Consider the following 16,338-nt stretch of genomic DNA (forward strand, 5'->3'; position numbering starts at 1 on the left):
CCATTTTCATACAAATTCCAAGCACTACCATGTCTCCAAAGATGCATGTAATTACCCTGTATGATGCAGCAATTACATGAAGTTGACATCCTTGCATGATTCTGTTTCATATAAACTCAAGCATTAAGCAGGAAGCTAGAGGATAGGTGGTTTGTGACCTTGGGTAATCACTGCTAATAATCCCTGATAACAAGCTTGACATCAGAATGGAACACAGGGCTCAGCAGTTGCTACTAAACGTATCTCAAATTATGATGTATTATGTTTTATTGCTCTTGAAACCCACGATCAGGTCATCAGGGATAGCTTCTCTAGAGCAAAGCAAACACAAGACACTTCTAATACCTATAAATCAATTGTAGTGTAACTTTTTAATCAAACCTCCAAAAGTATGTCATGTTGTTTTTTATTCTCATAGTTCTTCCTAGTTTCATGAAATAAAATATAATTCTCCAAGGCCATCCTCATCACCCCAACACCTACCATTGATCAAAGCCCCATAAATGGTATTTTTAAAACTAAATTATTTGTATGAAAGGTGGAGTGTAGACCACACCTCTCCTTGTCACTTATTTTCATGACTGTTTGAAAAGCATTACATTTACTGCCTTTTCCTATGAGAACCATTGGGATATACTGTGATTTAGATCTTCTACATTTTTAAAAATTTTATTTACATTTTTTTGCATCTAAAAACCTTAATCCATTGTTATGGGCCAATTGATTAGAATAATATATGAATTCATGTTGGCCAGATGTAACTCTCTTCCTGGCCTACAAAATGTTGGTGACTCATTGCCAACTTATACACTTTAAATAGTAAGAAACATTATTACAGATTTGGTATAGGAACATACTTATAATATACATATGTACAGAGAAACATTTTAAAGCCACAACAAAATTCCTATTTAAAAAATTTTGAACAACCCCTATACACACACACTAAAATAAATAATGCCAATTTAAAATAAAACTCTAATTATTAGGGACAAGCCAAGCCAGGCAAGGAGAGAGCATTTTAGAGTAAAATTTAGTTTTATTTTCACCTATGTATTTCATTCTTTATGTCTTATATATATGTTTGTATCATAAGAATGTTGAAGTCAAAACACGACTTAACGTGAAATAAATCATAATTCTAAGGTACTCCACATTCTTTGAAGAAATTATCTAAATAGTTCCTATGACAAAAATAGTGAGAGCCAAAATTCTGGACCTCTCTATAATATTAAACCCTGAATTTCCATTGCTAATTTGACGTTAAACTTAGTAATATGAAACCAAAGTTTTCAGGGCTTTTCATGGTTGGTTGTTTCGTTGGTTGCTTGGTATGATTTTATTTGTTTTTTTTGTTGTTGTTTTGTTTTGTTTTGTTTTGTTTTTAACAAGAAAACCTCTTAATGGGACCATAAAGAAAGTGAGATAGAGACATACAAACCTGTCTAAGAGTATACAGTGCGGTAATGAGGAAAGAAACTTTGGCCCAGAAATTCCAAAACTAGCTGTTATTACTTTTCAAGTGAGTGGAAGCTAAGTAATTCTGGTTCAGCCTTTAAGCAAAATAGTGCTTCAGAAGTAAAAAAGTATCCTGTATAAGAATGTGTAAAGAGTCAAGGAAATATTCTATTTACTTTTTATTACACGGAGTTATATTGTCCTACCAGCAGACGTTATAATGGAAAATGTGTTTCACATGATGCCTATATTGAAATTGACTTGTGATTGCAAAATTTATTTTTCTTTCATGATTGTTCATCGAGGCTGCATAAAAGCTGTACTAACATGCCTAGCAGATACAATATCTAAAGGCTCATCACAAAACGGTGCATATATAAATAAGTTAAGGTGCTATCCCAAATCATAAAGTAAAACTGCCTTTGAATGAACAAAGTGCATTCATATTGCACTTTAAAAATATTCAGCAATTCTCAAAAATTGAGTGTAACAAATAAGCCCATTTGAAAAATTTAAAACAGGTTTTACACTGATGGCATGTTGATTTATCTTTGATATAGAAAATTCTCATGGTGTTCATTAGACCATCTAAAACTGCCCTCACAGATGGCATCTCCATTATGATCTGTTAGCAGTGAAGAGCATGATGTCTTATTTCCTGGAAGTTTTCAGTTGGTTTCCTCCGATATCGTGGAAGGCTGAGCATGTAAATCATGAACCTGAAATAGCCATATTTCCAAAAGCATTTCATTAGTGGCCATCTTTCTTTAAGTAAGTGATGCGTTGATGGATAAGTGACGCTTCTGTGTTGATAACCTGTAAACCATACAGACTTGTCTCCAGCCTGTGTGTTGTCTTGTTTCTACAGAGTGTTATTGTAACCCTTTGGGCTCAGTCCATGATCGTTGTAATGGCTCAGGATTTTGTGAGTGTAAGACTGGAACGACAGGGCCTAAGTGTGATGAGTGTCTGCCGGGAAATTCCTGGCACTACGGCTGTCAACGTAAGTAACTCTGGGAGGTGCCCTCTGCCTGCTGCAGCATGGCTGATTCTGCTTGTCTAGGCCGGTGCGTGCAGCTGCTCAGAGCAGAAAAAGACCCCAGCCACTGACAAGCTTTAAAAGCTCCTTAATGCCCCAGCCTATGGCTAGGAGAGAGAGCAATCCATCAGCTGTCCAGCTGGCTGTTTTGAAACCCAACTTCATCCCCTCTGATGGCTGGAGCAACTTATATTGAAATATTGAACACAGAACCATGTACCTGGCCTAACCATAAATTAAGTGGCACAATAGGGACCCAGCTTGAAAACTTTCACCGCAAAATGAAGGGTGATGTGTATGTGGTTAATATATTTCTTGAACTGGAAGTTACCCTGGAGCTCCAGAGTTCATAAATTAAATTATATCTACATAACTTACTACCACCCTTGCTATCATACCCATCACTGAATCTTAACCAAAAATCTAAAGGTATTAAATCTAAGGGATAGTTAAATGCCAGGGTAAAATAAATGATGAAAATCAATATTGATTTTAAGCCTCTGAGGTTAGGCACCCTTCAGTGAGCCTTAGATGGATGTCATTTCGTTTGGTTCAGCCTCATTTCTCTGAGGATTATCAGACCTTCTTAAGAGCTTGTCAAGGCAGGTGGCATGTCAGTGTATTCAGGGAACAGAAATTTAAAAATCTGAGCATAAGCTTCCTTCTGTCATTCATAACCTTTTCTGCTTTTTAATTCTACACTAACTTTCCATTCTATCTACACAGTCAGCTTACTAATATTAAAGAGCCACCAGATATATCCTCTACAGCAACACAATCCAGTGGACAATCGTGCCAGCCAGATATGTAGCTTTAAATGTTTTGTTATCCGCATTAAAAAGTAAAAATAAATAAAAATTGATGTGAACAACTTATTTTACCCACAATAGCTGAAATATTATAATTTCTACATATAATTAACGTTAAAATAAGGATATAGTTTACATTTTTTTTCCTACAGTCTTTGAAGTCAGATTTTTTATACTTAAACAGAACATCTCATTTAGGACCGGCCATATTGCAAGGCTTAATGGCCACATGTGTCTGCCATATTGGACAGCACAGCTCAGAGGTCTCTTAGCTTACCTGTCACTTGAAAAAATGTCAGCATGCAGGAAACGTCTGAAAGCCAGTTTCTACCAGGGCTGTACAGAATATTTTACTAGCTACTTGTAGAATTTGTAGTAATCTGTAAGCTATACTTCTACATAATGGAAAGCCAAAGTGAAATTTACTGCCATACGAATGTCATGGGCATCAGTGAACTGTGGAAGTGGGTTGAGCAATTTAGCACTGAGTCAGCCAAGGGTAAGGTGGGATCCAGGAGCTGGAGGATGGGCATCTCCAGCCATGCTGGAGAGGAGCATTAAAAGACAGTCAAATCAAAGCAGTCAGGCAGCACACCTGCGTGTAAGCTCTGGATAAGGTCATGGTTTAAAAGTCCTCTATGCCGTAGGTTCCAAGAAAGCACCTTCGGGGTCTGGATGAGTTGGTGGATCTCAGGTGCCATGTGAGGAGCCGGGTCTCAGAACAGTCCTCAGTCCTGGCACATATGGACAGCGAGGCCCAGAGAAGGCCACCAGTCAGAAGGAGAGAAGGAGGGACAGAAAAAGGTCTAAAACCAGCCCCAAGACTCAAGGCATGAGGTGTAGGGAGACTTTGTAATTAAAACACACTTCTCAAAAAAGAAAGTCTCATGTAAACTTCCTGAAACAGCAAGACCTAATGAATGGATTCCTGGAGTGTAACCAAGGAAAGACATTAGAGAGGAAAGTGAATTAATCTAGCCGTAGGGGAAATGTATCTCAAAAAGGGCCTAACGTAATGTTTCTGTATTAATTATTAGAGTATCATAAAAGGATATAATGTCACCACATGTTTCCTTCTGGGATGGAAGGTTGGATGTAAGTGCGGCCCTACCACATAAGGGCTGTGTGATGTACAAGACTCTCTGTGCCTCAGCTCTAGCGCCTCACATAGTTGCTATGTGGATCAGTGAGATTATGGGAGTAAATGCTTTATCCTTTTGAGTATTTCTTGAGGACCTACTGTGTGTTAGGCATTGAGCCAACAGTAGAGTCTGCACAATGAAGAGAGATAGCAACTGTGGACATGTGGGCATGGAGTACACAATCTGGAATGAGAGGCTGACATGCAACCCAACAGGTTTGACAGGTGATAAGAAGTAAGAACGAGCTATGTACATGCTTTTGGTGAAGCCCGGATGGGAAGTAAAGCTTCCCTAAGAGATAACTATTTGCTTGAGTACTGAAGGATTCGTAGGAGCTTTCCAGGATAGAACCTCCTGGGCAAAGGTGCATGAGCTAATGTACTATGTTTCAGAAATATCAAATAGTTTTGATATGACGGGGGATAAGGTTGTATGGGTGTGTGTGTGCATGCGGGCACATGTATGTATGCTAGAAAGGTAGAGAAGATGTTGAAAAAGCAACCAGAAACCAGACCATGTGGTTTCTTAAACACCAAGCTAAGGAGTTGCATCTCATCAGGAAGGCGACTTGGGAACCATCAAACAAAGGAGATATGGAATCTATCATACAGTTTTAAGCAGAGGAATGAAAGGGTAAAATTTTGTTTTAGAAAGACTCCTCTGGCTAATCTGTAAAGGAAGGACTGGAACAAGATGAGACTAGATTTGCTATATAAATTTAACATATTTCGAGTACACCCTTAAACACAGTTTTATCTCACCGTGAAATCTTTCCTTCCCTCAGACCCATCCGCACAGGATAGATACTCTATGTCAAAATATAGAAATTCTTCTGTCAGTTGGCAAATGGCTACTGCATGCGATCCCTAAGTGCCTTCCCCTGGGATATATCTTAGACCACCCCCAAGATCCAGCAACTAATGAGGCGACACCTGTCTTAGCAGGGTACCTTCCAACACCAGTCTTATAACAAGTATCCATTCTACTCAGTTGGGGATTGTCTGTTGACAAATATTTTTATATCACTCCTGTGTCTGCACATACATAAGTACATTCAAAAATGTTTTTCTGTCTTTCTCTTCCCTCCACCCCCATGCACACTTCTGCTTGCCCTGAGTTGAACCCATCCTTGGGTTAGGCACCTGATCAGTGGCAGTGATAGTAACCTGGCCACAAGAAACCATGCCAAGAAGAAAAATAGTGGTGGAGTAGGGTTGACAGTGGCATTGGCAGCCGCGAGCAGGGATTAAGTAAACATTTGGGTAGGTACTGCCAGGAAGGGGCAGCAGTAGGTGTCAGCACAGAGTCTGGGGATCCAGACACCCAGCTCCAGTCTCCTAGAGGAGCCATGTGGAACTGTAGTCTCAAAGGACTTGGGAACGGAAAATAACAGGATCCAGTTACCGATACTACCGCTTACATCCTCTGAGCGGAACAAAGTGAGTACACACTTAGGCTCTGGAGTCATACAGGCCTGGGTTTGAATCCCACCTCCACCCCTTACAACCTGCGAGACTTAGAGGAAATTACTTGGACTCTCTAAGCCTAGTTTTCATCTAAAAATGGGGGTAATGGTAGGACCTAACACATGATAATTGTGGAAGTTCAAGGAAAATAATAAATGTGGACCTCATGGTACCTAGTAAGCACTCAGTTACTATTATTTAGTTCCAAGCACATGTTGATGTGACAAAGCGCTAGGCAAGAACCCATGTTTAAACTTACTGTACAATAATAGTGAGGAACATGCAGCAAGGATGACCACTCTTGAAATATCACACTATCGACCTAGGAGCCTCTAAAAATCCCTTGATAGAAACAAGGCTGATTCAAGAGACTGAAGCAAAGCTGACCCCCACAGCAGTGGTGGGGCTTCAGCTGGGGAATGCAGAATTCCAGGCTCAGCAGTAAGTCTCTGCCTGAGGGGCCCACCAATGGGGTGCTCCGTAAATGTAAGTGGGTCTCTCTCACATAAAAGGCGAAACACTTGACAACTATCAGAATGAATGGTCTTTGCTCCACATGGAACACACAATCCAGGAAAGGAAGCAGAAATAAAAAGATTTCAAGGAGGCCAGGCAGAATCAAAATTAGTGTTGAGGTAACCAATAGAAGAATGAGACCCGGAAGAGAAAAAGGTATTTTTTTTAATGTGCCCCTGTGAAATCAGAGAAGAGGTATGTGCCACATCTCAGAGAATAAAGCTGAACCTTCTAAAGAGGAAGCCACATTCCATGCTTCACATAAAATATAGGGGTTAACATTTATTGGGAAGCAATGAAACACTTATTACTTGCACAAAGAAGACTGGATAATAGGGGAGGTTTGTGGGGTGGGGGGGGAGGGAGGAGTCTTTCCTTGGAAAATGGAATGGAAATAGCCACGCATAGAACCAGTGAGGCTGAGATGTGTTCTCTTCCTGCAGGATGGAGAAGATACATTAGAACATCATGCAGTGTTTATTAAAGCCACCAATTGTCCCCCATTTTTACCTAATTTATGAATTCTAATGATGCTTTCAGAAGCACTTAAAGCCTGACTATTTGGGTTAAAGTCAAAAGATTTGGTGACATAGTTAAATGTTATGATTTTGCGAGATAACAGCGCATGTAGGAAATCAAGAACTAAGCATGCATAGCAAGGGGAAGGCTAAGTAAGATTCAGTTGCTAACCATGGCCTACAGTCTCAACATATCAGTTCTCAGAAAGGATCAGTACACATGTTACCAAAACAGGAAAGTGTGTTTAATAGGAGACTCAATGGCCTAAGCAAGAAGATTTTTATTAAATTTGAATGGGATATAGTGAAAGCACCCTTATAAAAGTGTAAAACTAGACACTGTGTCAAAAAAAAAACAATAGTTATTCTCAGGAGAAGCATAAGAAAGTTTGGGGAACAAAACTTGATGGCTTAGATGTATCCCTTCCCAGAGAATGCATAATACTGTATTCATTTTCTATTGCTGTTGTTGAAAATTACCATAAATTACCACAAACTTAGTGGCTGAAAACAACACACGTTTATTGTCTCATAGTTCTGTAGTGGGAAGCCCAAAAAGGGTCTCCAAGGTGTCAACAGGGCTGCCTTCCCTCTGGAGGCACAAGGAGAGAATCTTTTTCCCTGCTTCTACTTCCTTCTAGAGGTCACCTGCATTCTCTTGTTCGTGGCCTGCTTCCTCCAGCTTCAAAGCCAGAAACTTTCTCTGTACCTTTCTTCTATCACCACATCTTTCTCTGACCACAGCAGAGAAAGGGTCTCCACTTTTAAGGAACCACATGATCAGACTGCACACACACAAGTAATCCAAAATAACCGCTCCATCTCAAGGCTCTTCCTTAGTTGGATCATATCTGTAAAGGCCCTTTTGCCACCTAAGGGAACAGATTCCAGGGATTAGGGTGCAGACATCTTTGAGGAGGCATTTTATTCTGCTTAGCATGGTAATCATCCAGAATATCAACTTTTAATGCCAGGGATAAATAGGCATGTGTCCTGGAGAAGGAATGTAACTCATGCTCGGTAAAACTTATTCAAAAGACACATGGAATAGAATTAGAAAAGAGCAACATATGTCAGGAAGGTATGGACTTGTACTGTGAATTAGAAACAGTGAAATATTTTTCAGTCAAGACCAAAGATCTTACAGGAAATGTGAGAGTATGTTGTAGACCACACAACCATTGGGAGGATATAGACACTGTCTAAAACCAAATTAGAAAATCTAAATGCTCTGCAATCTTCCAAAATGGGGAAATTCTGATAACAAGATACTAAAAGATGCGTTGTTGACTTGTATTGATGAGAATTTCTTCACCCAAAGAATAGAAAAAGCAGTCGGGAACTACTAGTAGTGCTTATTGGTCATATGGAGATGACAGTGTCACATAAGAGAGCAAATGCTGATAAAACCTTTAAGGGGTCTCATGCCAAACCTTAAAAAAATTTGTGATATTCTTGGTGGGGAGAGTAAAATCTTCAACCTTCTTTAACACACACACACACACACACACACACACACACACACACACACACATATTTTTCCCAGTAGACTACCTAGAGAAAATGGGAGACTACTGAAATAAACAACATGGCTACACAAGGGTTCCCAATGAGGTGTTGATGAACATTTATTTAGCACCTACTATGTGCTAGACACTGCTGCAAATTAAGGCTAGCAAATCACAATTGCCAAAAAGCAGAGTGGTAGAGAGTTGTGCTAACAGCTGTTCAAGTGACAGATATGGAGATCTTATCTTACAGCCAAGCTCAATTCTAGACAGCATTGTGTCCTACGTTGCAAAGAAGCTAAAACAATTCCAGGCTGAACAAAGACCAAAGGAGGTTATAGGCCCCTGAAATGTGCCCTGAGTAGCCCAGGTCAAGAGGCGAGACCTTGGGAAACTTTTAACACAGCGGACAGTGATGTAGGAGAGTCCAGTCTTTGATAAAGAGTTTTTCATAAAGAGAGTTGAAGCAGGTGGGTGAGCATATGATTTGACATGTTCCAGGTGTCAGCCCATGTTTGGAGGACTGTTATGTAACAAGTGGACTTGTTGGCTCTGGAAGATAGACTTGGGACCAGTGGATAAAAAGAGAGAAGTAGACTTCCGCTTAGCATTTTAAAACAATTATTCTCTCCAGCTGCCTGAGAATAAACAGTAGGGTACCTTGGATGACGATAAATCCCTGGATTCTGGGAAAGTTCAAACAGAAGCTGAACAGGCTCCTATGAATGATGCTTTTTGGAGAGTTTCTGCTTACATGAAAAATCAAGCGAAAAGACCTCGAGGGCCTCTCCAACTTCCCAGCTCTGACTTGCAGACCAAGTCCATGGGACAAAAAGTGAAGGTATAGTGAGATACTCAGCTCAATTTGTATTAAGAACCACAATTTGGCCACTCAGCTAGCCTCTGTACTCAAGTCTCTCTTTACCACCCGAAAGACGCTGATACCCCTCAGTTGCCATGTTCTCAGTCCTCCCTGTATTTCCTAGAGTCAGATTTCAGACTTACATAATTCCTTTATTTCTGGAGATGAATTGGTTCCCATCATAGCTTTCCTGCCGCTGTAGTTCAGCCGGTTTCCTTTTCTTTCCTTTTTTTTTTTTTTTTTTTTCCTGGTATGAGATTAACTTCTACAGGCCTGACAACTTGTGACCATTAAGATGATGCTCCCAATTGCTTCTCTGAGATGAACATTATACCTCCCTGGACAAATACCTTGAGCCTAACTTGTAATTTTTCAATTGCCTCTCGCTGCCGTCTCCTGCTATGTGCTGTGTTACATGAAAATATCCAGTTCCCGTTGCACCAGCTGACCTCACAGGTTGAATCCACTGACAGGCGGCATGTCACTTAGACAAGGATGTCTGCGATGCATTAGCGCATTTGCAGTCCTAGAAATACAGTTTCACTCACTTGGCTCTTGTATCTCTATTGTTAGAAGTGAATGGCATCACCGAATCCTAGTTTTTAATTTCCTTGCTAGCAACGTGAACACCAGTCTCCTCTCCCTTGCTGAGCCCCACATCCATAACAGTGATGAAAAACAAATACTTGGAAGGGCACTTGATGTTACTGTTGTTCCACTCCTAAGGGTGGGAAGGAAATGCTCTTTAAACAGACCCAGCAGGTGCCTCCCAGAGGTAATTTAAAAAGGAAAACATTAGGAAGACAGAAGATAGAAAGTGGTAATTTGTAGGCATTACAAATGCGCTGGGTAGTCTTACTGGGAGGGAAAGGCTCATTTTGTCAGCCAGAAGAGCAAACCCCAGGGTGGCTCCCAGTTGTGAAATCTCTCCTGATTCAGCAGGAGGACGCCATACCACTCAGTCATGCTAATAGCCGTCGCTTTCCAGTTCCAGGTCCCGGTTTCCCTCCATTCTTAACATACCTTTAATTTAGGGTTGGGAGGAAAAGCCCACCAATTTCTAGTACATAGGGGATCTCATGCCACCACGAGTGGGGGGTTACACTTAGGCCGTGGAAAGCACTTTAACTCCTCACACCACTAATAACTTCTTTGGAAACAACCATCAGAGGCAAAGCCTGATGGGGCAGCTTGACGGGAGTGGGTTGTTCAGACTGCCCTTCACTAAGGATTGGGTCCTAAATACATTCAAAACCGGAGGCTCTTGAATTGCGGAAGCTCGTTGTAGGACAAATGCAGAGAATGGATGTACTAACAGCAATTCCAGGCTACCTCCTGACATTCTGAAGTTTGCCTACCACTGAGCTATCCTGCACGAAGCTCAGAGAGGGGCCTCGGCCCGACCTGGGTGGGCCACTCTCCACAGTTACTTGACAACCCATGTTAATTTTCCCCTCTGTTTGAAGAGACTATTAAGAATGACAAATATGCCCAAACACTATGATGTCACACCATAGAACCATCCAAGTTTGACAGCGAAAGGTGTGTGAAATGCCAAACCACACGGAGGAATGCAGGTATAATGGTATCTATAAGTATCCCAGAATCAAAGCAGCAGCGCGGAGCTATCTGAGAGTAAGATGATCAGTAGGCAAGTGGAAATACAATACGGGTTGTTCTTTCCTTACTTTACTCGTAAATGGAGTTTCACCTTGAGCCATTCTTTACGCACTAGTGAGTATATGTGTGTGTGAGTATGTGTGTATGAAAGAGAACGAGAGAGAATCTCAGAATCTTCTAAAGCTGCATCTGTAATGTCTAAATATGAAAATCAATCTAATGGGAAAAGGACCCCCACACTGGAAACTTGTAAGACAAAAATTGTCATTTCAGTGAAGGGCCAGTCATCAGCCCCCCGTCGCAATGGGGTAGAACTCGGAGATAGAAGAGCCACAGGGTACGCCAGGGTGGGAGGGTTCCTGACAACTAAATTCTAGGTGTCAACCCAGTGAAGTCAAGGGTCTTGATTCTGGGTGTGACTGCTGCCACCTTCCCGGGCCATGTCTGCTCAACCACCGTGGTCAGCCTTCTCTGTGCACCGCCTGTGACATCCGAGAGAGGGGCTGGGCATTCTAAGGTGTAATCTTGAAATCTCACAAGTGGTCTGAGATTTGCATATGGACGAACTTCTGAGGAATAATACTATTTTAACATATCGAAAATTGTTCTTATTTACTGTGTCTGGAGTATGAATGCATTCTCATTCTGCAAGAGAGGTCAGATTATTTTCCTCGTTTTGTAGATGGCAAAACTGAGATTCAAACTGGGTAATTTCCCCAACTCAAACACCAGATAAGTGGGAAACCTGTTATTAGTGAATATTTATTGTTCATTGAGTTTGCTGTGGCATTTTATAGGATTTTTGTCATTTTTCCTTTGCAGATGGAGACAGAGGCTTTGGTGATTTATTCCAGGGATTGGCAAACTTTTTCTATAAAGGGACAGATAGCAATTATCTTAGGCTTCATGGGCCTTATAGTCTCTGTCACAACTCCTCAAATCAGCTGTCGTAGCCTGGAATCAGCTGCAGGTGACACATAAATGAATGAATGTGTCTGTGTCCCAATACAGTTTTATTTATGGACGCTGAAATTTGAATTTCATTTAATTTTCCCATGCCATGAAATATTGTTCTTTTGATTTTATTTCAATCACTTAAAAAATTGAAAAAGCCATTCTTAGTTCATAGGCCATAGACAACAGGAGGGCTGGATTTGGCCTGCAGATCATAGCTTGATTTATTTCAAACTCGCACAGCACTTAGAAATGAAGAAACAGAGGACCTGTTCAATAAAGTGGAGAGAATGTGAAGCAGGAGGCAGACGAGGACATTTTTTGAAAACCAAAACCATACGTTTCATTAAAGTGTGCCCTCTGTCTGGCCGTGGGTATCATGGATCTAACTGATTCATATTTACCAGGCCCTAATTGGTCTGAAGAAAAACGGTAGGATTTCCAGAAACAGGAAGGCTTTGACCATATAATTTCCAGGACAAGATCACAGACATAGTCAGTGCCAACTGTTTAAAGGCTCATGAGCCAGCCAAGTCAATTTAGCATCAATTTCGTACAATCAGCAGCTAATGAACGAGAAGTCAGGGTGGCCACCAAGCAATCAGGATTGCTCATGTTGGTGTGAGAAATCATTCTGTTGCATTCTGCAGGAACAACCTGTCACCTTGAATACCAGCAAAAACCTTTACGAAGAGAAAATTACAGTAATAATATCAGGCTATATCACCAAGGGCACAGGAAAAAAATATATACATACAGATCCTGTTGAGAATTTATTTTTTTTAACCATCACCTTTGATAGTGGAGGTGATTATTCTGAATAAAGTGCATGTCTGTGCTTTGAACCCCTGCCTTTTCTGTCCCAGTGCTCTTTTGAGTGTGACTGAGTCTATTGAACTCAAGGCATTCTGGATCATGTGGCTCTGCCTACAGAAATAGAATAATGTCATGACCCAACTCTATTTAAATGCTATTTGCTTTTTGTCCTATCTTTGTCAGGTTCTCTATTTTTAAAAATTAACCTTCAGTTGTCCATTGCTGCAAGGTGGGGAGAAGAGGCCTGCATAAATACACGCTATTGAGCATGTTGCGATAAATTCCAATAAAGCTGAATTCCATCGAAAGCAGGCATAAGCACACAGAAATTCAGACCCACACACAGTTCATCTGGTCACTATCCAATCTCATCATTATAGTTTACAGTCTTCAACATCCAGAAACTACTAATTATTTTTAAACAGAAATAATCACTGAGATGTGTTTTTAACAATATTCCTTCCATCTACAAAAGGGTAGGATTAATATTATGTATTATAGTTATTTCTTCTAAGCTGCAACTCTTGGGGGAAATAGGCATATGTCTCAGAGATAAACCACTACAAAATAATGAAATATTGATGTAATTATTTTTAAGAATCACATTTAGACCTCTTTTTAATTAGTATTATTGACCCTATGGACTTACTCTTATGTTAATCTGTATTCTTTGTCATGAAAATCAATAATATGGACAACTGCATTGTTCACGTGGATTTTAAGTGCAAAAAGACCAAGTTTGGGAGTTTTCAGGAGGGCTTGTTACCAGGATAATTTGGTAATTTCTTGGTGTATGTGTCGGAAGTAAGAGTCACAGCATTTTCAATGATTTTACTGACCCAGCATTTATTATTGCCCACTTGGAAGATGTATCATAAGAGTTTTCCTGAGATATCACCCCTGATTTTTTTATTTAAAATAAGAATTAAAGTTGCTGATTTTGCACCAATAATACTAAGATAAATATAGACATATAAATTCTACCTGATTATATCAAACCTTGAAATTTCTAAAGCAATGAGGACTTTGTGCTTCACCTATTAATAGGCCCATCGAACAAACATGATTAAGTCAATCGTATCTAATGCGCCCCTTCATACACAGCATATGAGACCAGATCATACCATAATCTGTAGGAAAACTATGCCCTTCATTTCATCTGGGGTTACTAAACTTAATGTAACCAAGGTGATAGATGGGCTTCTTACCAGAGTCTTGCTACATCTTTTGAATTCTCCTCTCTGGCAAACTGGGTTGGCTATAGGATGGCCCGATTCATTCACTTGTTCATGCAGTCATGCACTCGATTATGCATTCATTATTCATACTCTCATTCATTTAAAAAATATTCATACTCTCATTCATTTAAAAGTCCTACTATGTGCCAGGCATTGTGATAAATTTTAAAACCAAAAGACAGATGAAATGTGATCCCTACCTGCCCTCTAAGGGCTAACAGTTCAAGAGGGGGGTCTCAAATCTGAAAGGGCCTTATTGTTGCTGGAATCTAGAAGACCAACTTCCAGTACCATTTTTCTACTTCACTTTTCTGATCCTAGGTCTCTCTGCTTTGTCCTATAACCTTAGAATCACACATCTGAGATGGAGTCTTAGCGATATTCTAGTTTAGCTCTCACTGTAAGTCATACAGTTATCCCCACTTTGCAGGTAAAGGAACCCAGGCTCCGAGAGGCTAAGTAACCTTCACTTGTCATCTGGATCCCTGCAACTTAAAAGTGTGACCCATCAGTATCACTTGGGAATTTGTAAGAAATGCAGAATCTCAGGTCCCACCTCAGACTTACTGATCTGCATTTTAACAAAATCTCCAACTGATTCATAGGCACGTTAAAGTTTGAGAATCAGAGAATGAGATAGTAAGTGTGGACTTTAACATAGGATAGGCTGACTCAAAATCCATGTTTGTTGTTTGTTTTTACCACTTAGTGTTCATAGAATAATGCTGGCTGGGAAACCAAGGGCAGGCAAATGCCTTGTAAAAATTTATATAAGGGGCAGGAACTCATATAGTTTCACACGTCGTCAGTTTTTACCAGCACGTATTCTACAAATCCAAATCATATTAAAATAGAGAGAATCATGAAAACTTAAACAAGTAGCCTGTTTATTTTCTTTCATCCCTATAATTTAAAAGTGGTTAATATTTGATAGGTTAATAATAAATATTTTAATATAGTATATTGCGTTTGGTTATGAATATATCAAAAGGAAATACAGAGTGAGTTCCAAAAGATAAACTTTTATTGGGCACATGAAATAGAACATAAAATTTGATGGCAATTACCATTTAATCTATTCATGTTTAGAAACGTGTTGAAAGAGAATCTCATAACTCAGTTAATTGTTATGAATTATTAATTGCTCGTTTGAAACGCAATGAGCAGAACTGCACTTGTTGAAAAACTTTCTCAGTGGCTTTAACCTTTGTGTCATTGTTTTTATGAGGACGGAAGGGAAAGACTGACAGCAAGAGTCTGATCATCCAAAACAAGGAAGTGACAAGACGTGAACATCTCAGTGACTATGTAAAGGGTAATAGAGATTGAAATGAGGTAGTTATTGGTGGTCCCACTCCAGCATACTTAAGTGTATTTTATAATACAAATGCCATACAGAGACCCAGGCATCTGTATTATAAAACTGCCTAGTCAATTACGATGTGCAGCCGGGATTGATGACTGCAGTTTCAGTATTTGTACATCATCAGAGAGATTTAATCCAACCACGATTTGACTCAGGATATTCTGAACCCACAGTGAGATGCAAGCTGGGCTCCCGTTTGCCACCCCTTGTTAGAGTTCGAGGTAAGAGGGCACCCAACTAAGGCCAGGAACAATTTAGACTGTGGGCAGCTTTATAAAGACATATTCCCTAGATGGCAAGGGATTGCTGATCCAAACAGTCTAAGATCAAGAATACGTCTGGATTTAAAGATACCGGATGTAAAGAGTCCCTTCTTTCTCAAAAATCAATGTTATGAGTTTCTTCTGTTGGATGAAAAAAACAAACCTTCAAAAAGCAGGAGCTTTTTTTATTAACTAAATCCAGGGATTTATTGTTTAGTGTCAGCATCGTAACTGCTTTATAATTGATTTTTCTGAAAAGAGCTGAAAACTTAAGCCACGTTAATTTCCTTTATCTTGACACACTTGATTAGCATTACTCTGAAATATATTTTACCAGGTTCCCAATTACCATTTTTTTTAAAACCCACTTCCTCATTGCATACTTGCTTTGATAAAATATTTCTAAAAGAGAGAGAAGGCAAGTGTATAAAGAGAAAACTATGGCTGCTTTATTCCTCTTGATAGCTTTATCCTCTTTCTTCAAAAAAATTATGTTTATATTTAGTGATATTTTTAAAAATAAATGGGATTATTAAAATACATTAATACCTGTTAATTTTTATTTTTATTTTTTTCTTTTTCTATCAGATTTATTTCACTTAGCATAATAACCTCCATGTTTCCCATCTATGTTGATGCAAATGGCAAGACTTCATTCTTTTTTTATAGCTGAATAATATTCCATTGTGTGAGTGTGTGTGTGTGTGTGTGTGTGTGTGTGTGTGTGTATACACCACATTTTCTTTTTTTTTTTTTTGCATTT

The 16,338-nt window shown here is 39.6% G+C and overlaps 1 protein-coding gene across 12 annotated transcripts in view; it reads left to right on the forward strand.

Moving 5' to 3' along the window:
* Positions 1 to 16,338, forward strand: part of NTNG1 (netrin G1) — a 294,603-nt gene that overhangs the window by 247,435 nt on the left and 30,830 nt on the right. For 6 of the 12 annotated variants that reach the window (XM_074318381.2, XM_074318379.2, XM_074318382.2 and 3 more), the window contains one exon: positions 2,327 to 2,461. The exons of the other annotated variants lie outside the window; for them this stretch is intronic. In XM_074318381.2, coding sequence (XP_074174482.1) covers positions 2,327 to 2,461 — 135 coding nt within the window. The remainder of the gene's footprint in view (positions 1 to 2,326; positions 2,462 to 16,338) is intronic. 12 annotated transcript variants of the gene reach the window in all.

The sequence above is a fragment of the Rhinolophus sinicus genome, chromosome 7 (assembly GCF_057876585.1).
Source record: "Rhinolophus sinicus isolate RSI-liver-muscle chromosome 7, RSI-T2T, whole genome shotgun sequence".
NCBI lineage: Eukaryota > Metazoa > Chordata > Mammalia > Chiroptera > Rhinolophidae > Rhinolophus > Rhinolophus sinicus.